General features: G+C 40.6%; 1 protein-coding gene across 5 annotated transcripts in view; it reads left to right on the top strand.

Moving 5' to 3' along the window:
- The window catches only part of LOC115214929 (DEP domain-containing protein 1B), a 52,435-nt gene that overhangs the window by 1,414 nt on the left and 23,971 nt on the right, over window positions 1–27,050 (top strand). For all 5 annotated transcript variants that reach the window (XM_029784005.2, XM_029784006.2, XM_029784007.2 and 2 more), the window contains exons 2-4: window positions 7,112–7,269; window positions 24,280–24,387; window positions 25,201–25,422. In XM_029784005.2, the coding sequence (XP_029639865.1) occupies window positions 7,112–7,269; window positions 24,280–24,387; window positions 25,201–25,422 (488 nt within the window). The remainder of the gene's footprint in view (window positions 1–7,111; window positions 7,270–24,279; window positions 24,388–25,200; window positions 25,423–27,050) is intronic.

Genomic DNA, 27,050 nt, shown 5'->3' on the forward strand with positions numbered 1-27,050 from the left:
AGAATATTATATAGGGAGCTGGTTGTGAATGTGGCATCTATCTGTAGTTATGCCAAGTTATGACATTTCGCCTGTCAGATATGATGATTGCCTAACAGTGTATCTCAAAGAATCACCTCTAGTCCTTCGTGCGGCGCTGCTTCAAATATTCCTTTCTGAAATGTTTGGAGAGAAGGCTTGCCTTGCTCTCTTTAACATTATCCCAGAACAAATCAAAGAAAAAGATCCCATCACCTTCAAACGATATCTGAAGAAATTTGTTCAAGGGATACCAGACAAGCCACCTGTACTTGGAGACATCTCAGTCAACGGCTTCCTAATTGAATGGGCCATTACTATTTAGACGTGATGGCCAAAACATATCAAAGTTTTATCTTAAGTTTATGTATGACCGGGCCAGAAAATGTTCTTTCCAGTTGCAATTTGAATTTTAACCCTGCATGAGAGTATGAGGCCACCTTTGCACCAGTGTGTCCATATTATTCATTAAACATGAGGGATGTAATGTCGGCTGTTTGGTGGCAGCATAGCCGGACTGTTGAGAGGGTTTGTTTGCAATCATGGTGTCCTTGGCTCAGTCCCATGTCGTGACATTTTGTGAGTGAAATTTGGCTGACGGAAATTGCAGGAAAGCCCGTCATCAGATGGATTACACTTATAATTCAACTGTCTGTGCTGATTCTACCTTAGGATGACATAAAGAGTGCATGTGTTTGTAAAGTACTTCAGCTACTTGGGCATTCATTCATTGAGCAAACAGTTGAGTTGATCGAACTGAAAGCTCATCATCGAAACTGGTGGAGTTGCATTCGTGTCAGTGTATAAAATATACACACGTTCTCAGTGTTGGTACCGGTGGGATTTCAGTTTGGTTCATGAACTTAGCTATGATAATGCAAAGGACTTTCTTCAATATTTTCCAACCACTTGAAATATTTCAAATTTTCAGCAGATTATTAAGAAAAAATAACAACAACACAGTTTTGCATGTTGTTGACGAAGATCGCATTCATTTTCTTTCTACTAATTAATTATAACCAAGTTAATTCAATGTAGTGAATTTGGAAATAGTCTGGTGAAAATTTGAAACACTTTAAATGATTGGAAAAGGTACAACATCGATATTCCGGAATCTTTGGTTCCAAAAGCCTTTCCGTTTTACAGATTTTTTTTTCCGAACCAAGGATGGTCACCTTGTTCAACGCTCTTTAAATTAGATAAATATTAAAATTTACCTAAATAATCAAATGAGATAGTTAACCGTACATTACTGTTAATTAATGCTAATTATAAGTGGCTCCGGATCATTAATGGCTGGAAAGCTACTGTTATCTGTATTTACTAATTCTTGAAAACATCCGATAACGCCGACAGCATTCAAGATTCTGTGCTTATTTCAGTGAATTTAGATTACAGTAGTAATCTAAATTCACTGAAATAAGCACAGAATCTTCTCTTTTATAATTGTATCAACGAAGCAGACGACCGTGTACGTTTTCAGGCGCAAAGGCGGGATATTTGAAAAGTTCCCGGTTGGGCAGTTTTGAGTATTTACCGAAGAGGGCTATGTTGAGGGTTGCGCAATGTGATGTGTTATTTGAGTTTATCACTATTGCAGCATTTTTTCCTTTAAAAAAAATATGTTACCCGTTTAAGAGATCTGACCGTGATTATTATAGTGTAAAACTCAAATTTGAGTTTTACACTTATAATAGGCGCAGACTTGGCTGTGTGGTAAGAATCTTGTTTCCCAACCACATTGGTCTGGGTTCAGTCCCACTGCGTGGCACCTTGGGCAAGTGTGCTTTTACTATAGCCTCGGGCCGACCAAAGCCTTGTGAATGGATTTGGTAGACGGAAACTGAAAGCAGCTTGTCGTATGTATGTGTGTGTATATATATATATATATATATATGTGTGTGTGTGTGTGTGTTTGCGTGTCTGTGTTTGTCCCCAACCATCGCTTGACAACCGATGTTGGTATGTTTACGTCCTCGTAATCTAGCATTTCGGTAGAAGAAACCGATAAAATAAGTACGAGGTTTACAAAGAATAAGTCCTGGGGTTGATTTGTTTGACTAAAGATGGTGCTCCAGCATGGCCGCAGTCAAATGCCCAACAAATAAGAAAATATGTGCGTATGTGTGTGTTTGTATATGTCCCTCACCATCGCTTGACAACCAGTGTTGGTGTGTGTTTACGTCCATGTAACCTAGTGAGTCGACTAAAAAGACCAACAGAATAAGTACCAGGCTTTACCAAAAAATAAGTCCTGGGGTCGATTCAAAATTCTTCAAGGTGGTGCCCCAGCATGGCCGCAGTCTAATGACTGAAACAAGGAAAAGATAAAAAATATATTATGTCTTGTGATGAAGCTGCGTGGAAATAAATAGGGACAATTGTTTATTTCTGTTCTATCATTCACTTGTTTTTTATTTTTAAGCCTGTACTTATTTTATCGCGGTTTTTACCGAACCGCTAAGTTACAGAGACGTAAACACACCAACGCCGGTTGTCAAGCGGTGGTAGGAAACAGATATAAAGCCACTCATGTGTGTGTGCGTGCGTGTATGTCTGTGTGCGTGCGTGTGTGTGAGAGAGAGACAGAGAGAGTCTGCACGACGGCTTCTTTCAGTTTCCGTTTCGCATAAGGTAAAAGAAACTTGACGAAGGTACCATGCTGCAGGACTGAACCTAGAACTATGTGGTTGGTGTGAAACAAACTTCTTACTACACAGCCACGCCTGTGCCTATACTTGTAGCCGTGGTTTGCTACCAAGAACTGAATTTGGGGCTTTTGGAAAAGAACTGAAATTTTATCGTTAGACATTTACAACACGAATAAAATAAACACGTTTTGTTTTTTTTATCCGTCATGCTGGTAACACGAGAGGCGCCTGTGCCAGTGACACGTAAAACCCACCAAGTACACTCTGTAAAGTGATTGGTATTAGGAAAGGCATCCAGCCATAGAAGCCAAGCCAAAATGGATGACTGGAGCCCACTTCAGCTCCCTGGCTTACTAGTCCTCGTCAAACCATCTAACATAGTGGTTCCCAAAGTGGACAGTACGTCTCCCTTGGAAACGGTGGAACGATCCAGGGGAGGAAAGTGGGATGATAATGGTGTGACCAAAATGGAGTGATAGATGTAAAAAAAAAAATATTGATAGGTTAATTAGGTTTAAGTTTTATTTGTGAAATACGGTTGTTTTGAATTTGCTGCAGAAAGGTGGTCTATGTTTGCGGTGAGGTGGGGGCGCTAGGAATGTGGCTTGGGTGCCGAGGAGGCGGCAGCCTGGAAAAGTTTAGGAACTGCTGATCGAACGCATGCCAGCTTAATTTTTTGAGTTAGACCCTGCTCTCTCTCTCGGGATTCAGCTGGGCTTGTCTTGCTACATGGTCATGACACCTCACTGAGATGAGGAACTGAATGAGACTTGCTCAGGAGGACCTGAGAATATATCGGTAAATGATGTATGCAACGGTTCATGACCTCCACACCTGACTTAAATTTAACATCTTTTGGAAACGACTTCACATTTTCTCCTTCTGGAATTGGTAAATAAATAATTGTGATACACTCCTGCTTTTCTCCTTTGACCCTTTAGCATTCAGATTATCCTGTCAAATGTAATGCTTATTTATTCCTCATTGTCTTGAATTAATCATGCATCATCTCATAGCTTTGAGATTTCAATGACGTTGTTGTTTATTCTTACAATGACATTACTTGGCAGGCATGAGGGGCCAAATCTGACCGGTTTGAACATATTTAGGTCGGATATGGCCAATTTAAATGCTAAAGGGTTAGATTTTTCTGGTTTATTGCCAAAGTGAGACATCAATATTAACAATAGTTTCCAGGCTGCACCAGAAGTTATCTTGACAGGCTAAATCTTCTTGAAAATTACATTAAGAATACTTATCCATGTAAATACTCAGCTATACAGACGTTAATTCAGGAGCAGATAACTCAGTCAATCAAATAATGAGGATCCACCACTATTCTTGCCTTCTGTCAAGTATTTTTACTACAGAAATGTGTTGTCTGTGACATTAATCCTCTAAAAACTGTCTTCAGAATATTGATTCCATTTTATAGTGATAACAGTGCTGGTGTAGTATATGATTTACAGCAACTTAAATCTAGACTATCTACATTCCAAATTTTGTTATTAATTTGCAATTATAATTAGGGAAGTGAGTTAAACATTTATATCTCCATGGTCATCAAGGAGTTCATAGCATCAGAGAAATTCTATTGCAGCTTCTTCATCTCAAAATAACCTGTGTGTAAAATTCTTTTGCTCTCATCTCGACTTCTTTTAACGGGCTAAAAGTGTTTAAATTATAAAAGTTTTTTTGGTTTATATACCAAACCAACAAACTGGAAGTTGAGTAAAAAGATGAATTTTAAATGTCGATCAAAAAGTTGGTGTAGTTCAGAGTATACCATTTGAACTAATGTAGATCACAACCTATGCCAGAAACATGTATGTAGATCACATACTACAAAGGCACCCACACACATATATCATGACTCGTACACTGTTCACTTACCTGACTTTTGTAGATAATTCTATTTACTATATATGTACCTTTGATGAGTTGTAGCGCACCTGAGCACTGCACACAATAATTTCATTATCATTATTATTATTATTACAGTCCTCAGGTGCACTACAGTTCATCAGAAAATATTGCCAAAAGTGCATCAACAGTACATAGAATATTCTTTTCTCCTCTAGGCACAAGGCCCAAAATTTTTGGGAAGGGGGCCAGTCAATTAGATAGACTCCAGTACACAACTGGAACTTAATTTATTAACTCCGAAAGGATGAAAGGCAAAGTTGACCATGGTGGAATTTGAACTCAGAAATACCCCTAAGCATTTCACCCAGCGTGTTAACATTTCTGCCAGCTTGCTGTCTTAGTATGTAGAATAATTCACAGAAAATGAACAGCGAATGAGTTGTTTAAGAAGAAAAAAGTGGGGTGAGGGGCATCAGGTGTGCTGGTGGGGAATTTCAGGAAGCATGGAAGATTTGAAGGATGCAGTGTTCTGACAGTTAACAACTGATGCGAGTAGTTCATTCCACGCTTCAGCAATTCTGAGTGTGAAAAAAATGTTTCCAAATGTGGTGGGTGTTGTGTTGTTTTTGAATTTTATAAGTATGTCCATGAGTGTCAGACATATGGAATTCAAAAACTTGCCCAAGGTTGTTGTAGGGAAAATGGTGGATAATCTTGTGGGGGAAGTGAAAGTACATGGCTGAGGTGTTCAGGTGTTGTACTCATGATCGCAAGACCGTGGTTTCATTTCCTGGACTCAGTGATGCATTGTGTTCTTGAGCAAAACACTTCATTTCACATGACTCCAGTCCACTCAGCTGTAATGAGTCCAACCCTGCAATTGACTGGTGTCCCATTCATGGGAAATGTTGAGATCTTGATCCCTTATACACCATGGGTAATGGATAACTGCCCCTACATGTCCTACAACTTGAGGCAATAATATCCAGTGGTCAATGGTGATGATAATATATTAACATGGGTGTTAATCTTAAGGATTGAAGAAGAGGCAGAAAAGATAAGAAGGGAGAAATATAAAGGGGAGAAAGAGAGAGTGAGTGTGGTGCTCTAAGTTGACAAAAATGGTGGGGAATGGTCAAGAGGGAAATGTAATCCCTTTAAGTAAAGAGTTTCCCAAATGTCTGTTATGGTGATTCCAGTGATGGAGATTTTACTGAAATAAGGCACAGGTATGGCTGTGTGGTATGAAGTTTGCTTCCCAACCACATGGCTTGGGGTTCAGTCACACAGCATGGCATCTTGGGTAGCAAGTGTCTTTTACTATAGCCTTGGGACGACCAAACAGTTGTGAGTAGATTTGGTAAACAGAAACTGAATGAAGCCCATTTTATTTATATATTTATATTTATATTTATATATATAAAATACAAAATGGGACAAGAACGCAAAACGTCCAGAAGACGATGCAAAAAACATGGATGGGTCATTCGAAGCCTTTAATCTTCAGTCAAGAGCCGGATCATCCTCGCAATTTCGGCTAATTAATCTTGAGATTGCTCCAATCTGGCCAGCCTCAAGGAAAAACTAAGCTAAGAGCATTAGATTTCTTGGAAAAAAAAGCTTCGAATGTATATGAAACAAGGACGGAAAAACCGACAATATATATATATATATATATTATATATATATATATATAATGAAATGGGCTTCATTCAGTTTCTGTTTGGCTAAATGTCAGCTCATTACAGCTATTTCTTATGCATTTTTAATAGAAGAACGAGTACATTACATCATTTCAAAACAATAGAATATCCCAAGAACACAGAACATGCCTGAAGCTGACCGTGTTTCTTGGAATATTCTATTGTTTATAAATTATGTTTCATCTTATGATTATGGTGTTTTGAAGTGATGTAATGTACTCGTTCTTCTATTAAAAAATGCATAAGAAACATCTGTAATGAGCTGACATTTATCCATTCTTTGTTATATTATTCATTTGCTTAAAATACAGCATAGGGATTGACAACACATTGGACACCATGGAGTATACCAAACAATGTATGATCAACACATGTTCTCTGGACCAGCCCCTAGGCACTAAATACTCATAAGGGTGATTTTCTCTGTGTATACAACTGGAATATCCTAGTGGATATTTAATCAACTGTAGGTGGTAACCACAGGTTTATCCAACCCTACCTTTAAGTATCTGATTCTATCAAGAATCCTTATTTATTATATGTGTGTGTGTGTCATTGTGTTTGCGTCTGTTTGTCTTGACAACTTGTGATGGTTGTGAATGAGTGTTACCATCATGCAAGCAGTTACATTCATTTCCAGTTTTCTGGGAAATCCTGTCTGGTCACTAGGAAATGTTATCCTCGCTTGGAAACGGGAGGATTGGTGACAGGAAGGGCACAGAAAATCTGCCTCAACACTTTGTCCAACCCATGCAAGCATGAAAAAGCAGGCATTAAATGTGACGAAGATACAGCAGCAGCTCTATTCAACCAAAAATTATGTCCAGAAATTGTTTGTTTCTTGTAATAATATTCTTTTTTCTTTTTAAACAGTGGAACACAATTATCCGAGCGTTCAAACATGGTATGCCTATTGGCCGACGCCGACGTTACATGAAGGTTTACGATAAAGCTTTTACTGCCACAGAAGCACTAGAATGGATGCATAAGTATTTGAAGAGCAACCCTAATTTTGGTTCAGACATTACCAAGTGAGAACAATCTTTTATTTATTTATTCATTTAAACCCAACTCAACAGTATTTTTTGCTTAAGATCATCAATATCAGGGGTGGTGGGGTATGTCGGTTACAAAAACAGCCCTTCAAGCTTGGAGAGGAATACCTTCAACAGTAGACTACAGTTTATGACTGTCCTCATATCTTCAGACAATAAACCTGACCTTTTAAGGTGGTGAGCTGGCAGAAACATTAGCATGCCAGGCGAAATGCTTAGCAAGTATTTTGTCTGTCACTGTTCTGAGTTCAAATTCCGCCAAGGTCAACTTTGCTTTTCATCCTTTCGGGGTCGATTAAACAAGTACCAGTTATTTACTGGGTCGATATAATCGACTTAATCTGTTTGTCTGTCCTTGTTCGTCCCCTCTGTGTTTAGCCCCTTGTGGGTAGTAAAGAAATAAGTATTTTGTCTCTGAGTTCAAATTTCACTGAGTTTGATTTTGCCATTCATCCTTTTGAGGTTGATAAATCAAGTACCAGTTGCATTCTGAGGTTGATCTAATTGAACGGCTCCCTCCACCAAAATTTCAGGCTTTGTGCCTTGAGTAGAAAAGAATAAACCTGACCTTTTCCTTAATGACTGATCATCTTCAGAGATTTCTTGAAACTTGAGATTATCTCCCCTTTTCAATTGGGATTCATCTTGACTACCATGTGGCAGTAGTAGTACATCCTTGAGAGGAGAGATTATTGTAATAAACGAAGGATTTATGTTTTATGGCATTTGATATACCTGCATTTTTTATGTTGTTCAAATACATGCCACTGGCCACCTTGAGCTATTTCTCTAATCCTATTTTTGTTAAAATTTATCCTATATTAATCCTTTTATTAGTTTAACTATTTAGCATTGAAACCGGCCATATTTGTCCCTGTTTTATACTTAAACCAGCCAGAACTGACCTCTCACGACTATCCTAGAATTTCAGTCTAAAAATAAGCAATCACTTCATCAAAAGCTCAAAGCTCCAAGATAATACATGATTAATTCAGAACAATGTAAATTAATGTGCATCACATTTGACTGAGTAATCTGAATGTTAAAGCGTTAAAGACAAAATTTTATTATTTTGAAATCAAAATCGATCAAAAATCAATGGAAATTGCAGTTGTGATACCAGTGCTGGTAGCATGTAAAAGAACCATCCGAACGTGGCCATTGCCGGTGCTGCCTCGACTGGTTTCTGTGCCAGTGGCACGTAAAAGGCACCCACTACACTCACGGAGTGGTTGGCATTATGAAGGGCATCTAGCTGTAGAAACACTGCCAGATTAGACTGGGTCTGGTGCAGCCTCCTGACTTCCCAGACCCCAGTCGAACCATCCAACCCATGCTAGCATGGAAAGTGGATGTTAAATGATGATTTTCTTTTTTCTTTTTTAAATGATTTAATTTTTGAAATATACTCTAAGTTATCCATTTGGAATACCTAAAATAACTTATTTCAATAGATATTTGGCCCTTTTAATACCAACTAGCCTAGGACCTCCCTGGATCTCTAATACAAACTTCTTGTTTTAAAATCATCTAAATTATAACTTACGCTCAAAATTTCATGTTAATTTATGTTAATTTCATGTTAATTTATGCTCCAAACGCCAGCTTAATAACGACAAAGTTATTTTACTAAATTCTTGACCATTTTAAAAATTAGCTGAACCAAAGATAGTGTATTTGGCCATAAATAAGATATCAAAAGGGTTAAATATGCTACCTGAACAATAGATGTAACCTGTTTTTTCTATTAAGTAAACAATTTTAAAACTTCAATGATATTTCCCAATAGTCTGCTTATTGCTTCATTGTTCGTATTCTAAAAGTACAAGGAATGTGCCAGTCTCCCAAAGGCACTGCCATATTCCTTGATTCATTAGTATATTAGCATTGAGTCATTTGGTTGTTTTAGCATCAGTTTTTCCATGCTAGCATGGGTTTGATATTTGATCAAGGCATCATTTTACAGTTGGTGCTGGTTCCACATATAAAGCTCCCATGCTGGTGCTACATAAAGAGCACTGGTGCTGGTACCATGTAAAAATCACCCGATGCACTCTGTAAAGTGGTTAGCGTTACAATGCCAAGACTATGGAGCTTAGTCTGGATCCCGGCCACTGACTTTGCCAGCTTCTGTCAAACTGTCCAACCTATGACCGCATGGAAAATGGACATTGATGATGATGATGATGATGATGCCCCTCTTGTTTTTACCCTCCCTTTGTAAGGGACAGGAACAACAACATTGATGATGATGATGATGCCCCTCTTGTTTTTACCCTCCCTTTGTAAGGGACAGCAACAACAACATTGATGATGATGATGATCCCCTCTTGTTTTTACCCTCCCTTTGTAAGGGACAGCAACAACAACATTGATGATGATGATGATGCCCCTCTTGTTTTTACCCTCCCTTTGTAAGGGACAGCAACAACAACATTGATGATGATGATGATGCCCCTCTTGTTTTTACCCTCCCTTTGTAAGGGACAGCAACAACATTGATGATGATGATGATGCCCCTCTTGTTTTTACCCTCCCTTTGTAAGGGACAGAACAACAACATTGATGATGATGATGATGCCCCTCTTGTTTTTACCCTCCCTTGTAAGGGACAGCAACAACAACATTGATGATGATGATGATGCCCCCTTGTTTTTACCCTCCCTTTGTAAGGGACAGCAACAACAACATTGATGATGATGATGATGCCCTCTTGTTTTTACCCTCCCTTTGTAAGGGACAGCAACAACAACATTGATGATGATGATGATGCCCCTCTTGTTTTTACCCTCCCTTTGTAAGGGACAGGAACAACAACATTGATGATGATGATGATGCCCCTCTTGTTTTTACCCTCCCTTTGTAAGGGACAGCAACAACAACATTGATGATGATGATGAGCCCCTCTTGTTTTTACCCTCCCTTTGTAAGGGACAGCAACAACAACATTGATGATGATGATGATGCCCCTCTTGTTTTTACCCTCCCTTTGTAAGGGACGGCAACAACAACATTGATGATGATGATGATGCCCCTCTTGTTTTTACCCTCCCTTTGTAAGGGACAGCAACAACAACATTGATGATGATGATGATGCCCCTCTTGTTTTTACCCTCCCTTTGTAAGGGACAGCAACAACAACATTGATGATGATGATGATGCCCCTCTTGTTTTTACCCTCCCTTTGTAAGGGACAGCAACAACAACATTGATGATGATGATGATGCCCCTCTTGTTTTTACCCTCCCTTTGTAAGGGACAGGAACAACAACATTGATGATGATGATGATGCCCCTCTTGTTTTTACCCTCCCTTTGTAAGGGACAGCAACAACAACATTGATGATGATGATGATGCCCCTCTTGTTTTACCCTCCCTTTGTAAGGGACAGCAACAACAACATTGATGATGATGATGATGCCCCTCTTGTTTTACCCTCCCTTTGTAAGGGACAGGAACAACAACATTGATGATGATGATGATGCCCCTCTTGTTTTTACCCTCCCTTTGTAAGGGACAGCAACAACAACATTGATGATGATGATGATGCCCCTCTTGTTTTACCCTCCCTTGTAAGGGACAGCAACAACAACATTGATGATGATGATGATGCCCCTCTTGTTTTTACCCTCCCTTTGTAAGGGACAGCAACAACAACATTGATGATGATGATGATGCCCCTCTTGTTTTTACCCTCCCTTTGTAGGGACAGCAACAACACATTGATGATGATGATGATGCCCCTCTTGTTTTTACCCTCCCTTTGTAAGGGACAGGAACAACAACATTGATGATGATGATGATGCCCCTCTTGTTTTTACCCTCCCTTTGTAAGGGACAGCAACAACAACATTGATGATGATGATGATGCCCCTCTTGTTTTTACCCTCCCTTTGTAAGGGACAGCAACAACAACATTGATGATGATGATGATGCCCCTCTTGTTTTTACCCTCCCTTTGTAAGGGACAGCAACAACAACATTGATGATGATGATGATGCCCCTCTTGTTTTTACCCTCCCTTTGTAAGGGACAGCAACAACAACATTGATGATGATGATGATGCCCCTCTTGTTTTTACCCTCCCTTTGTAAGGGACAGCAACAACAACATTGATGATGATGATGATGCCCCTCTTGTTTTTACCCTCCCTTTGTAAGGGACAGCAACAACAACATTGATGATGATGATGATGCCCCTCTTGTTTTTACCCTCCCTTTGTAAGGGACAGCAACAACAACATTGATGATGATGATGATGCCCCTCTTGTTTTTACCCTCCCTTTGTAAGGGACAGCAACAACAACATTGATGATGATGATGATGCCCCTCTTGTTTTTACCCTCCCTTTGTAAGGGACAGGAACAACAACATTGATGATGATGATGATGCCCCTCTTGTTTTTACCCTCCCTTTGTAAGGGACAGCAACAACACATTGATGATGATGATGATGCCCCTCTTGTTTTACCCTCCCTTTGTAAGGGACAGGAACAACAACATTGATGATGATGATGATGCCCCTCTTGTTTTTACCCTCCCTTTGTAAGGGACAGCAACAACAACATTGATGATGATGATGATGCCCCTCTTGTTTTTACCCTCCCTTTGTAAGGGACAGCAACAACAACATTGATGATGATGATGATGCCCCTCTTGTTTTTACCCTCCCTTTGTAAGGGACAGCAACAACAACATTGATGATGATGATGATGCCCCTCTTGTTTTTACCCTCCCTTTGTAACGGACAGCAACAACAACATTGATGATGATGATGATGCCCCTCTTGTTTTTACCCTCCCTTTGTAAGGGACAGCAACAACAACATTGATGATGATGATGATGCCCCTCTTGTTTTTACCCTCCCTTTTTAAGGGACAGGAACAACAACATTGATGATGATGATGATGCCCCTCTTGTTTTTACCCTCCCTTTGTAAGGGACAGGAACAACAACATTGATGATGATGATGATGCCCCTCTTGTTTTTACCCTCCCTTTGTAAGGGACAGGAACAACAACATTGATGATGATGATGATGCCCCTCTTGTTTTTACCCTCCCTTTGTAAGGGACAGGAACAACAACATTGATGATGATGATGATGCCCCTCTTGTTTTTACCCTCCCTTTGTAAGGGACAGCAACAACAACATTGATGATGATGATGATGCCCCTCTTGTTTTTACCCTCCCTTTGTAAGGGACAGGAACAACAACATTGATGATGATGATGATGCCCCTCTTGTTTTACCCTCCCTTTGTAAGGGACAGGAACAACAACATTGATGATGATGATGATGCCCCTCTTGTTTTTACCCTCCCTTTGTAAGGGACAGGAACAACAACATTGATGATGATGATGATGCCCCTCTTGTTTTTACCCTCCCTTTGTAAGGGACAGGAACAACAACATTGATGATGATGATGATGCCCCTCTTGTTTTTACCCTCCCTTTTTAAGGGACAGGACAACAACATTGATGATGATGATGATGCCCCTCTTTTTTTTGCCCTCCCTTTGTAAGGGACAGGAACAACAACATTGATGATGATGATGATGCCCCTCTTGTTTTTACCCTCCCTTTGTAAGGGACAGCAACAACAACATTGATGATGATGATGATGCCCCTCTTGTTTTTACCCTCCCTTTGTAAGGGACAGCAACAACAACATTGATGATGATGATGATGCCCCTCTTGTTTTTACCCTCCCTTTGTAAGGGACAGCAACAACAACATTGATGATGATGATGATGCCCCTCTTGTTTTTACCCTCCCTTTGTAAGGGACAGGAACAACAACATTGATGATGATGATGATGCCCCTCTTGTTTTTACCCTCCCTTTGTAAGGGACAGGAACAACAACATTGATGATGATGATGATGCCCCTCTTTTTTTACTCCCTCCTTTGTAAGGGACAGCACAACAAACATTGATGATGATGATGATGCCCCTCTTGTTTTACCCTCCCTTTGTAAGGGACAGGAACAACAACATTGATGATGATGATGATGCCCCTCTTGTTTTTACCCTCCCTTTGTAAGGGACAGGAACAACAACATTGATGATGATGATGATGCCCCTCTTGTTTTTACCCTCCCTTTGTAAGGGACAGCAACAACAACATTGATGATGATGATGATGCCCCTCTTGTTTTTTACCCTCCCTTTGTAAGGACAGAACAACAACATTGATGATGATGATGATGCCCCTTTGTTTTTACCCTCCCTTTGTAAGGGACAGCAACAACAACATTGATGATGATGATGATGCCCCTCTTGTTTTTTACCCCTCCTTTGTAAGGGACAGGAACAACAACATTGATGATGATGATGATGCCCCTCTTGTTTTTACCCTCCCTTTGTAAGGGACAGCAACAACAACATTGATGATGATGATGATGCCCCTCTTGTTTTTACCCTCCCTTTGTAAGGGACAGCAACAACAACATTGATGATGATGATGATGCCCCTCTTGTTTTTACCCTCCCTTTGTAAGGGACAGCAACAACAACATTGATGATGATGATGATGCCCCTCTTGTTTTTACCCTCCCTTTGTAAGGGACAGGAACAACAACATTGATGATGATGATGATGCCCCTCTTGTTTTTACCCTCCCTTTGTAAGGGACAGCAACAACAACATTGATGATGATGATGATGCCCCTCTTGTTTTTACCCTCCCTTTGTAAGGGACAGCAACAACAACATTGATGATGATGATGATGCCCCTCTTGTTTTTACCCTCCCTTTGTAAGGGACAGCAACAACAACATTGATGATGATGATGATGCCCCTCTTGTTTTTACCCTCCCTTTGTAAGGGACAGCAACAACAACATTGATGATGATGATGATGCCCCTTTGTTTTTACCCTCCCTTTGTAAGGGACAGGAACAACAACATTGATGATGATGATGATGCCCCTCTTGTTTTTACCCTCCCTTTGTAAGGGACAGGAACAACAACATTGATGATGATGATGATGCCCCTCTTGTTTTTACCCTCCCTTTGTAAGGGACAGCAACAACAACATTGATGATGATGATGATGCCCCTCTTGTTTTTACCCTCCCTTTGTAAGGGACAGCAACAACAACATTGATGATGATGATGATGCCCCTCTGTTTTTACCCTCCCTTTGTAAGGACAGCAACAACAACATTGATGATGATGATGATGCCCCTCTTGTTTTTACCCTCCCTTTGTAAGGGACAGGAACAACAATTGATGATGATGATGATGCCCCTCTTGTTTTACCCTCCCTTTGTAAGGGACAGGAACAACAACATTGATGATGATGATGATGCCCCTCTTGTTTTTACCCTCCCTTTGTAAGGGACAGAACAACAACATTGATGATGATGATGATGCCCCTCTTGTTTTTACCCTCCCTTTGTAAGGGACAGCAACAACAACATTGATGATGATGATGATGCCCCTCTTGTTTTTACCCTCCCTTTGTAAGGGACAGCAACAACAACATTGATGATGATGATGATGCCCCTCTTGTTTTTACCCTCCCTTTGTAAGGGACAGCAACAACAACATTGATGATGATGATGATGCCCCTCTTGTTTTTACCCTCCCTTTGTAAGGGACAGCAACAACAACATTGATGATGATGATGATGCCCCTCTTGTTTTTACCCTCCCTTTGTAAGGGACAGCAACAACAACATTGATGATGATGATGATGCCCCTCTTGTTTTTACCCTCCCTTTGTAAGGGACAGCAACAACAACATTGATGATGATGATGATGCCCCTCTTGTTTTTACCCTCCCTTTGTAAGGGACAGCAACAACAACATTGATGATGATGATGATGCCCCTCTTGTTTTTACCCTCCCTTTGTAAGGGACAGCAACAACAACATTGATGATGATGATGATGCCCCTCTTGTTTTTAACCCTCCCTTTGTAAGGGACAGCAACAACAACATTGATGATGATGATGATGCCCCTCTTGTTTTTACCCTCCCTTTGTAAGGGACAGCAACAACAACATTGATGATGATGATGATGCCCCTCTTGTTTTACCCTCCCTTTGTAAGGGACAGGAACAACAACATTGATGATGATGATGATGCCCCTCTTGTTTTTACCCTCCCTTTGTAAGGGACAGCAACAACAACATTGATGATGATGATGATGCCCCTCTTGTTTTTACCCTCCCTTTGTAAGGGACAGCAACAACAACATTGATGATGATGATGATGCCCCTCTTGTTTTTACCCTCCCTTTGTAAGGGACAGCAACAACAACATTGATGATGATGATGATGCCCCTCTTGTTTTTACCCTCCCTTTGTAAGGGACAGCAACAACAACATTGATGATGATGATGCCCCTCTTGTTTTTACCCTCCCTTGTAAGGGACAGCAACAACAACATTGATGATGATGATGATGCCCCTCTTGTTTTTACCCTCCCTTTGTAAGGGACAGCACACACAACATTGATGATGATGATGATGCCCCTCTTGTTTTTACCCTCCCTTTGTAAGGGACAGGAACAACAACATTGATGATGATGATGATGCCCCTCTTTTTTTACCCTCCCTTTGTAAGGGACAGCAACAACAACATTGATGATGATGATGATGCCCCTCTTGTTTTTACCCTCCCTTTGTAAGGGACAGCAACAACACATTGATGATGATGATGATGCCCCTCTTGTTTTTACCCTCCCTTTGTAAGGGACAGGAACACAACATTGATGATGATGATGATGCCCCTCTTGTTTTTACCCTCCCTTTGTAAGGGACAGCAACAACAACATTGATGATGATGATGATGCCCCTCTTGTTTTACCCTCCTTTGTAAGGGACAGCAACAACAACATTGATGATGATGATGATGCCCCTCTTGTTTTTACCCTCCCTTTGTAAGGGACAGCAACAACAACATTGATGATGATGATGATGCCCCTCTTGTTTTTACCCTCCCTTTGTAAGGGACAGCAACAACAACATTGATGATGATGATGATGCCCCTCTTGTTTTTACCTCCCTTTGTAAGGGACAGGAACAACAACATTGATGATGATGATGCCCCTCTTGTTTTTACCCTCCCTTTGTAAGGGACAGCAACAACAACATTGATGATGATGATGATGCCGCTCTTGTTTTTACCCTCCCTTTGTAAGGGACAGGAACAACAACATTGATGATGATGATGATGCCCCTCTTGTTTTTACTACCCTCCCTTTGTAAGGGACAGGAACAACAACATTGATGATGATGATGATGCCCCTCTTGTTTTTACCCTCCCTTTGTAAGGGACAGCAACAACAACATTGATGATGATGATGATGCCCCTCTGTTTTTACCCTCCCTTTGTAAGGGACAGCAACAACAACATTGATGATGATGATGATGCCCCTCTTGTTTTTACCCTCCCTTGTAAGGGACAGCAACAACAACATTGATGATGATGATGATGCCCTCTTGTTTTTTACCCTCCCTTTGTAAGGGACAGCAACAACAACATTGATGATGATGATGATGCCCCTCTTGTTTTTACCCTCCCTTTGTAAGGGACAGCAACAACAACATTGATGATGATGATGATGCCCCTCTTGTTTTTACCCTCCCTTTGTAAGGGACAGGAACAACAACATTGATGATGATGATGATGCCCCTCTTGTTTTTACCCTCCCTTTGTAAGGGACAGCAACACAACATTGATGATGATGATGATGCCGCTCTTGTTGTTTTACCCTCCCTTTGTAAGGGACAGGAACAACAACATTGATGATGATGATGATGCCCCTCTTGTTTTTACCCTCCCTTTGTAAGGGACAGGAACAACAACATTGATGATGATGATGATGGCCCCTCTTGTTTTTACCCTCCCTTTGTAAGGGACAGCAACAACAACATTGATGATGATGATGATGCCCCTCTTGTTTTTACCCTCCCTTTGTAAGGGACAGCAACAACAACATTGATGATGATGATGATGCCCCTCTTGTTTTACCCTCCCTTTGTAAGGGACAGCAACAACAACATTGATGATGATGATGATGCCCCTCTTGTTTTTACCCTCCCTTTGTAAGGGACAGCAACAACAACATTGATGATGATGATGATGCCCCTCTTGTTTTTACCCTCCCTTTGTAAGGGACAGGAACAACAACATTGATGATGATGATGATGCCCCTCTTGTTTTTACCCTCCCTTTGTAAGGGACAGCAACAACAACATTGATGATGATGATGATGCCCCTCTTGTTTTTACCCTCCCTTTGTAAGGGACAGCAACAACAACATTGATGATGATGATGATGCCCCTCTTGTTTTTACCCTCCCTTTGTAAGGGACAGGAACAACAACAACATTGATGATGATGATGATGCCCCTCTTGTTTTTACCCTCCCTTTGTAAGGGACAGCAACAACAACATTGATGATGATGATGATGCCCTCTTGTTTTTTACCCTCCCTTTGTAAGGGACAGCAACAACAACATTGATGATGATGATGATGCCCCTCTTGTTTTTACCCTCCCTTTGTAAGGGACAGCAACAACACATTGATGATGATGATGATGCCCCTCTTGTTTTTACCCTCCCTTTGTAAGGGACAGGAACAACAACATTGATGATGATGATGATGCCCCTCTTGTTTTTACCCTCCCTTTGTAAGGGACAGCAACAACAACATTGATGATGATGATGATGCCGCTCTTGTTTTTACCCTCCCTTTGTAAGGGACAGGAACAACAACATTGATGATGATGATGATGCCCCTCTTGTTTTTACCCTCCCTTTGTAAGGGACAGGAACAACAACATTGATGATGATGATGATGCCCCTCTTGTTTTTACCCTCCCTTTGTAAGGGACAGCAACAACAACATTGATGATGATGATGATGCCCCTCTTTTTTTACCCTCCCTTTGTAAGGGACAGCAACAACAACATTGATGATGATGATGATGCCCCTCTTGTTTTTACCCTCCTTTGTAAGGGACAGCAACAACAACATTGATGATGATGATGCCCCTCTTGTTTTTACCCTCCCTTTGTAAGGGACAGCAACAACAACATTGATGATGATGATGATGCCCCTCTTGTTTTTACCCTCCCTTTGTAAGGGACACAGCAACAACAACATTGATGATGATGATGATGCCCTCTTGTTTTTACCCTCCCTTTGTAAGGGACAGGAACAACAACATTGATGATGATGATGATGCCCCTCTTGTTTTTACCCTCCCTTTGTAAGGGACAGCAACAACAACATTGATGATGATGATGATGCCGCTCTTGTTTTTTACCCTCCCTTTGTAAGGGACAGGAACAACAACATTGATGATGATGAATGCCCCTCTTGTTTTTTACCCTCCCTTTGTAAGGGACAGGAACAACAACATTGATGATGATGATGATGCCCCTCTTGTTTTTACCCTCCCTTTGTAAGGGACAGCAACAACAACATTGATGATGATGATGACCCCTCTTGTTTTTACCCTCCCTTTGTAAGGGACAGCAACAACAACATTGATGATGATGATGATGCCCTCTTGTTTTTACCCTCCCTTTGTAAGGGACAGCAACAACAACATTGATGATGATGATGATGCCCCTCTTGTTTTTACCCTCCCTTTGTAAGGGACAGCAACAACAACATTGATGATGATGATGATGCCCCTCTTGTTTTTACCCTCCCTTTGTAAGGGACAGGAACAACAACATTGATGATGATGATGATGCCCCTCTTGTTTTTACCCTCCCTTTGTAAGGGACAGCAACAACAACATTGATGATGATGATGATGCCCCTCTTGTTTTTACCCTCCCTTGTAAGGGACAGCAACAACAACATTGATGATGATGATGATGCCCCTCTTGTTTTTACCCTCCCTTTGTAAGGGACAGGAACAACAACATTGATGATGATGATGATGCCCCTCTTGTTTTTACCCTCCTTTGTAAGGGACAGCAACAACAACATTGATGATGATGATGATGCCCCTCTTGTTTTTACCCTCCCTTTGTAAGGGACAGCAACAACAACATTGATGATGATGATGATGCCCCTCTTGTTTTTACCCTCCCTTTGTAAGGGACAGGAACAACAACATTGATGATGATGATGATGCCCCTCTTGTTTTTACCCTCCCTTTGTAAGGGACAGCAACAACAACATTGATGATGATGATGATGCCCCTCTTGTTTTTACCCTCCCTTTGTAAGGGACAGGAACAACACATTGATGATGATGATGATGCCCCTTTGTTTTTACCCTCCCTTTGTAAGGGACAGGAACAACAACATTGATGATGATGATGATGCCCCTCTTGTTTTACCCTCCCTTTGTAAGGGACAGGAACAACAACATTGATGATGATGATGATCCCCTCTTGTTTTTACCCTCCCTTTGTAAGGGACAGGAACAACAACATTGATGATGATGATGATGCCCCTCTTGTTTTTACCCTCCTTTGTAAGGGACAGGAACAACAACATTGATGATGATGATGATGCCCCTCTTGTTTTTACCCTCCCTTTGTAAGGGACAGGAACAACAACATTGATGATGATGATGATGCCCCTCTTGTTTTTACCCTCCCTTTGTAAGGGACAGCAACAACAACATTGATGATGATGATGATGCCCCCTTGTTTTTACCCTCCCTTTGTAAGGGACAGCAACAACAACATTGATGATGATGATGATGCCCCTCTTGTTTTTACCCTCCCTTTGTAAGGGACAGGAACAACAACATTGATGATGATGATGATGCCCCTCTTGTTTTTACCCTCCCTTTGTAAGGGACAGGAACAACAACATTGATGATGATGATGATGCCCCTCTTGTTTTTTACCCTCCCTTTGTAAGGGACAGCAACAACAACATTGATGATGATGATGATGCCCCTCTTGTTTTTTACCCCCCTTTGTAAGGGACAGGAACAACAACATTGATGATGATGATGATGCCCCTCTTGTTTTTACCCTCCCTTTGTAAGGGACAGCAACAACAACATTGATGATGATGATGATGCCCCTCTTGTTTTTACCCTCCCTTTGTAAGGGACAGGAACAACAACATTGATGATGATGATGATGCCCCTCTGTTTTTACCCTCCCTTTGTAAGGGACAGCAACAACAACATTGATGATGATGATGATGCCCCTCTTGTTTTTACCCTCCCTTTGTAAGGGACAGGAACACAACATTGATGATGATGATGATGCCCCTCTTGTTTTTACCCTCCCTTTGTAAGGGACAGCAACAACAACATTGATGATGATGATGATGCCCCTCTTGTTTTTACCCTCCCTTTGTAAGGGACAGGAACAACAACATTGATGATGATGATGATGCCCCTCTTGTTTTTACCCTCCCTTTGTAAGGGACAGCAACAACAACATTGATGATGATGATGATGCCCCTCTTGTTTTACCCTCCCTTTGTAAGGGACAGGAACAACAACATTGATGATGATGATGATGCCCCTCTTGTTTTTACCCTCCCTTTGTAAGGGACAGGAACAACAACATTGATGATGATGATGATGCCCCTCTTGTTTTTACCCTCCCTTTGTAGGGACAGCAACAACAACATTGATGATGATGATGATGCCCCTCTTGTTTTTACCCTCCCTTTGTAAGGGACAGCAACAACAACTGATGATGATGATGATATGCCCTCTTGTTTTTACCCTCCCTTTGTAAGGACAGCAACAACAACATTGATGATGATGATGATGCCCCTCTTGTTTTTACCCTCCCTTTGTAAGGGACAGGAACAACAACATTGATGATGATGATGATGCCCCTCTTGTTTTTACCCTCCCTTTGTAAGGGACAGCAACAACAACATTGATGATGATGATGATGCCCCTCTTGTTTTTTACCCTCCCTTTGTAAGGGACAGGAACAACAACATTGATGATGATGATGATGCCCCTCTTGTTTTTACCCTCCCTTTGTAAGGGACAGCAACAACAACATTGATGATGATGATGATGCCCCTCTTGTTTTTACCCTCCTTTCTAAGGGACAGCAACAACAACATTGATGATGATGATGATGCCCCTCTTGTTTTTACCCTCCCTTTGTAAGGGACAGGAACAACAACATTGATGATGATGATGATGCCCCTCTTGTTTTTACCCTCCCTTTGTAAGGGACAGCAACAACAACATTGATGATGATGATGATGCCCCTCTTGTTTTTAACCCTCCCTTTGTAAGGGACAGGAACAACAACATTGATGATGATGATGATGCCGCTCTTGTTTTACCCTCCCTTGTAAGGGACAGCAACAACAACATTGATGATGATGATGATGCCCCTCTTGTTTTTACCCTCCCTTTGTAAGGGACAGCAACAACAACAACATTGATGATGATGATGATGCCCCTCTTGTTTTTACCCTCCCTTTGTAGGGACAGCAACAACAACATTGATGATGATGATGATGCCCCTCTTGTTTTTACCCTCCCTTTGTAAGGGACAGGAACAACAACATTGATGATGATGATGATGCCCCTCTTGTTTTTACCCTCCCTTTCTAAGGGACAGCAACAACAACATTGATGATGATGATGATGCCCCTCTTGTTTTTACCCTCCCTTTGTAAGGGACAGCAACAACAACATTGATGATGATGATGATGCCCCTCTTGTTTTTACCCTCCCTTTGTAAGGGACAGCAACAACAACATTGATGATGATGATGATGCCCTCTTGTTTTTACCCTCCCTTTGTAAGGGACAGGAACAACAACATTGATGATGATGATGATGCCCCTCTTGTTTTTAACCCTCCCTTTGTAAGGGACAGCAACAACAACATTGATGATGATGATGATGCCCCTCTTGTTTTTACCCTCCCTTTGTAAGGGACAGGAACAACAACATTGATGATGATGATGATGCCCCTCTTGTTTTTACCCTCCCTTTGTAAGGGACAGGAACAACAACATTGATGATGATGATGATGCCCCTCTTGTTTTTTACCCTCCCTTTGTAAGGGACAGCAACAACAACATTGATGATGATGATGATGCCCCTCTTGTTTTACCCTCCCTTTGTAAGGGACAGCAACAACAACATTGATGATGATGATGATGCCCCTCTTGTTTTTACCCTCCCTTTGTAAGGGACAGGAACAACAACATTGATGATGATGATGATGCCCCTCTTGTTTTTACCCTCCTTTGTAAGGGACAGCAACAACAACATTGATGATGATGATGATGCCCCTCTTGTTTTTACCCTCCCTTTGTAAGGGACAGGAACAACAACATTGATGATGATGATGATGCCCCTCTTGTTTTTACCCTCCCTTTGTAAGGGACAGCAACAACAACATTGATGATGATGATGATGCCCCTCTTGTTTTTACCCTCCCTTTGTAAGGGACAGCAACAACAATTGATGATGATGATGATGCCCCTCTTGTTTTTACCCTCCTTTGTAAGGGACAGGAACAACAACAACATTGATGATGATGATGATGCCCCTCTTGTTTTTACCCTCCCTTTGTAAGGGACAGGAACAACAACATTGATGATGATGATGATGCCCCTCTTGTTTTTACCCTCCCTTTGTAAGGGACAGGAACAACAACATTGATGATGATGATGATGCCCCTCTTGTTTTTACCCTCCCTTTGTAAGGGACAACAACAACAACAACAACACCGCTCTCAAGTTGTGACTTTTGTGGAATGTGAATGTTTACAGACACACTGACACACACGCACACATATCAACACCGTTTAACATTTGGCTTTCATGCTAGAATTAGTTGGACAAAATAACAGATTCCCATGCTGGGAATTGGACCGGGGTTTGCTGGATGAAATCCAGGAATTCTAACCACCAGACCTGCACACAATGGGCTTATTTTCAGTTTCTGTCTACCAAATTCCCCCACAAGGCTTCATAGGCCTGGGGCTATGGTAGAAGACATATGCCCGTGGCGCCTGAAACCACCTGGTTGCAAAGAGAATGTCTTACCCATCCAGCCATGCCTGTATTTATCATGTACATCATATTTGCCTGAAGACTCAGAAATATTCAGCATTGCAATCTTTTGCATTTCTTAACAAAATCTTGTAAAAATGCTCTTGGTTTAGTTTGTCATTGAGTTACCCCAAGATTATACTAAGCTTTAACCTTTTTTAGCATTCAGATTATTTTGTCAAATGTATTGCTTATCTATTCACATTCGTCATCATCATTATCATCATCATCATTTAACATCCGTTGTCCATGCTGGCATGGGTTGGACAGTTTATCTGGGCTGGCATGCTGGAAGGCTGCACTAGACTCCAGTCTGATTTTACATGGTTTTCTATCGCTGGATGCCCTTCCTAATGCCAACCATTCTGAGAGTGTAATGGGTACTTTTACATGCCACCGGTACAGGTGCCAGTTGCATGACACCAGGGCGTGATTATGAGCCACCAGCACAGGTGCCAATTTGTGTGACACTGGTATCTGCCACCAATGCGATTTTGCTCAGCTTGATGGGTTTTCTTAAGCATGATATAATGCCAAAGGTCTTGGTCATTGCCCCTGTGAAGCCCAACACTTGATAGGAACTCAGCCACCTTGCCTCCGTGAGGCCCAATACTCGAAAGGAACTCAACCACTTTGCCTTCATGAGGCCCAATGTTTGAAAGGAACTCAGTCACTTTGCTTCCTTGAGGTCCAATGTTTAAAAGGAACTCGGGCACCTTGCCTCTGTGAGGCCCAATGCTAATCATACATTATCTCATAGCTTTGAGATTTCTACAATGTGATGGTTTATTTTTAGAATGACAATGTAGAGGAAGTGTGAGAGGCTGGATGTGACCAATTTCAATAAAAGAACAGAATATTTTCACCAGTTATGGTTGGTTTAATTGCTAAAGAATTAATATTGCCCTTCATCAATTTTGCATATCTTGGTACTAGATTTCATTTAATGAATGGTTGTTATGACTAATTGACCCTATAATTTCTAAACAGTGTCTTATTTTTTTTTTCTTTCCAGGCAACAAACAGTACAATTAATGGGTAAATTGTTAAAAGCCAGGATATTTGAGGATGTACAAGGAAGCAAAAAGAAGCGAGAGTTTGCTGAAGGTGGTCGTGTCTATCGGTATATTGTGTGATTTATCTTATTTTTACAAAACCCAGCTTCTCTAGTTCATATCTCTTATTATTTCATTTCTTTTTTTTTATTTTTTGCATCTACAAGGCGATGCTGAAAAATTCCTGGCTTTGGGTAAAAGAGAATACAGGAGGATCAGTTAATTATGATTTTATTCAACATATTTCCCGCTCAGATTCACACATATATAGCAGTGGTCCTTCAATTTTTCTAATCCCTGTAAAAGAACTCGGAAGGTTGGGCCTCCAACCAGGCCTTTCACGATACCTTCAAAACCAGGAACTTTGAGTACCTCTTCATAACTTTACTTTATTGTGCATATTTTTAGCCTCTGTCAGTAACTGCTGACGAAGGCCCTGCACACATGTATGCGTAGGACAAGTCTCTCTTCTGGACAGTTTTGATGTTTATCCAAGGACAAAGCTGTCAATTTGGGCCAATACAGCTTAGTTAGTCATCTTTCCTAAGTCTGTGACAGTTCCATGAATCCTTCAGTCAGGATTGGTACTTTTTTTATTGGTCCCAAAAGGATGACAGGGAAGCTCATTACATGCAATCAAGACAAGGAGATACAAAAACACATACATACACACACACACACAAGGAGCTTCTTTCAGTTTCCATCTGCCAAATCCACTCAGAAGGCTTTGGTTAGCCTTATAAAAGATATTTTCCCAATGTGTCACACAGTGGAACTGAACCTGAAACCAAGTGACTAGAAAGTGAACATCTTAACCACCATTCTATATCCTGTGAAATGTATTGAAGTCTTATTTGAATTATAATTTCTATATCTTCTAGGTTCAACCAAAGTTCTCCAGCAAAAGATTCCCGTGTGCCTCTTAGTGCACGAATGGATTTAATGAATGCTGCACCAGGACAGAAGACCGTTATATCAAAAAGTGAAAAATCAAAAACTACCTCCAAATTCAAATCTCTTGCAATACCCAAATGTCATCTTGTTGCCAAACCTTTGTCTTTGGAATCAATGGAAGCTGTTTGGAGAATGGTCACATTACACCGGTTTGTGAATTTGTTTAATCTATGAATTATTTATCCTATTTCTTGGCGTTGAGGTCATTCTAGTCTTGAAGACATAATTTAATTTTGTTTGGAAAACTTCACAAAAGATACAAACATTTAAAAAAAAGTCTGAACACTTCACCTTCTTTTCCAAGAAGTTTCATTTTGTGATTGACTTGCTCATATATAGATCCTATTGATCACCTATCAGCATTTTTATTTTTGTACATTTACTGAATAGCAGCATGATAAGTTTAGCACAGGTGACCCACTTTTGGAATTAAAATTAATGGTATATTAATGAATATGATGGCATATAAGATGTACTTTTCTCCAAAAATCACCCTGGGCAATAAGTGCAAATTTGGGTTTATATTACATGCTATCATGTACTATAACATTTTTTTTTTCTGAATAAGTGCTGCTGAAACTGGGGTGTGACTGATACAACCATTTATCTTTTATGCCATCAAATACAGTAATTCATTGACTAAGATGCTTGGTAAATTTTCAATATCTATTTTAGCCAAAAAAAAAAAGAAAGAAAAAGGTACCTAGATAAATACAAAATTAATATGTAAGATAACATTCTCAATACCAAGAAATACAGATAATCTTTTGAGGAAAATGAGTTTTAATTTGAATAATTCTTTATCATTAGTTTTGATGAGTTTTTCTCTTCTTTTTTTTTCCAAAGATGATATTTGAAATAGAAATTTCTTTTTAATTATTTTAATATTGCAAATTTGATTTCAACCATTACATCAGGGAAAAGCCATCTGTGACATGCAGTGCAGTTGCAGTGGGATTGTACCAGTGACTGGGTCATAGATGCATTTGGTTGCAAAGCAAATTTCCTTATTGCTTGGTCATGCCTGTATCTATGTGTGCGTCTGTCTGTCTGCCTGTCTAACTACATTTATCTGTGTGTGTGTGTGTGGTATATGCTAACAGGCGGCGATCTGGCAGAAACGTTAGCACACCGGGCGAAATGCGTAGCCGTATTTCGTCTGCCATTAAGTTCTGAGTTCAAATTCAGCTGAGGTCGACTTTGCCTTTCATCCTTTCGGGGTTGAAAATTAAGTACCAGTTACGCACTGGAGTCGATATAATCGACTCAATCCCCTTTGTCTGTCCTTGTTTGTCCTCCCTGTGTTTAGCCCCTTGTGGGTAGTAAAGAAATAGGTATTTGCTTACAGGCACATGCATGACTCTGATAAGAAGCTTGTTTCCCAACCACATGGTTTCAGGTTCAGTCTCACTGTGTGGCACCTTCGGCAAGTGTCTTCTACTAAAGCCAAAGCCTTGCGAGTGGATTTGGTAAATGGAAACTGCATGTGTGTCTCGGTGAATGAGCTTCTTCAAGTTTTTGTTTACCAAATTTCTTTCACAAGGCCCTGGACATTGGTCACCCCATGCTTATAGTAGAAGTCACCAACCAACAGTGTCCATGCATTCTTGACCACACGGTACCAAAATCCCACAGCCACAATTGTATCTATTATGTTTTTAATGGCCCTGATGAGTTGAGGAATAAATCATCAAATTAAGCCCCTTGTTAAGAAAATGCACCTCAAAAATTAATTTTACTTTTCATCTTAAGATATGATCTGTCTTGTTATATATCA

The sequence above is a fragment of the Octopus sinensis genome, linkage group LG8 (genome assembly GCF_006345805.1).
Source record: "Octopus sinensis linkage group LG8, ASM634580v1, whole genome shotgun sequence".
In the NCBI taxonomy this organism is placed as follows: Eukaryota; Metazoa; Mollusca; class Cephalopoda; order Octopoda; family Octopodidae; genus Octopus; species Octopus sinensis.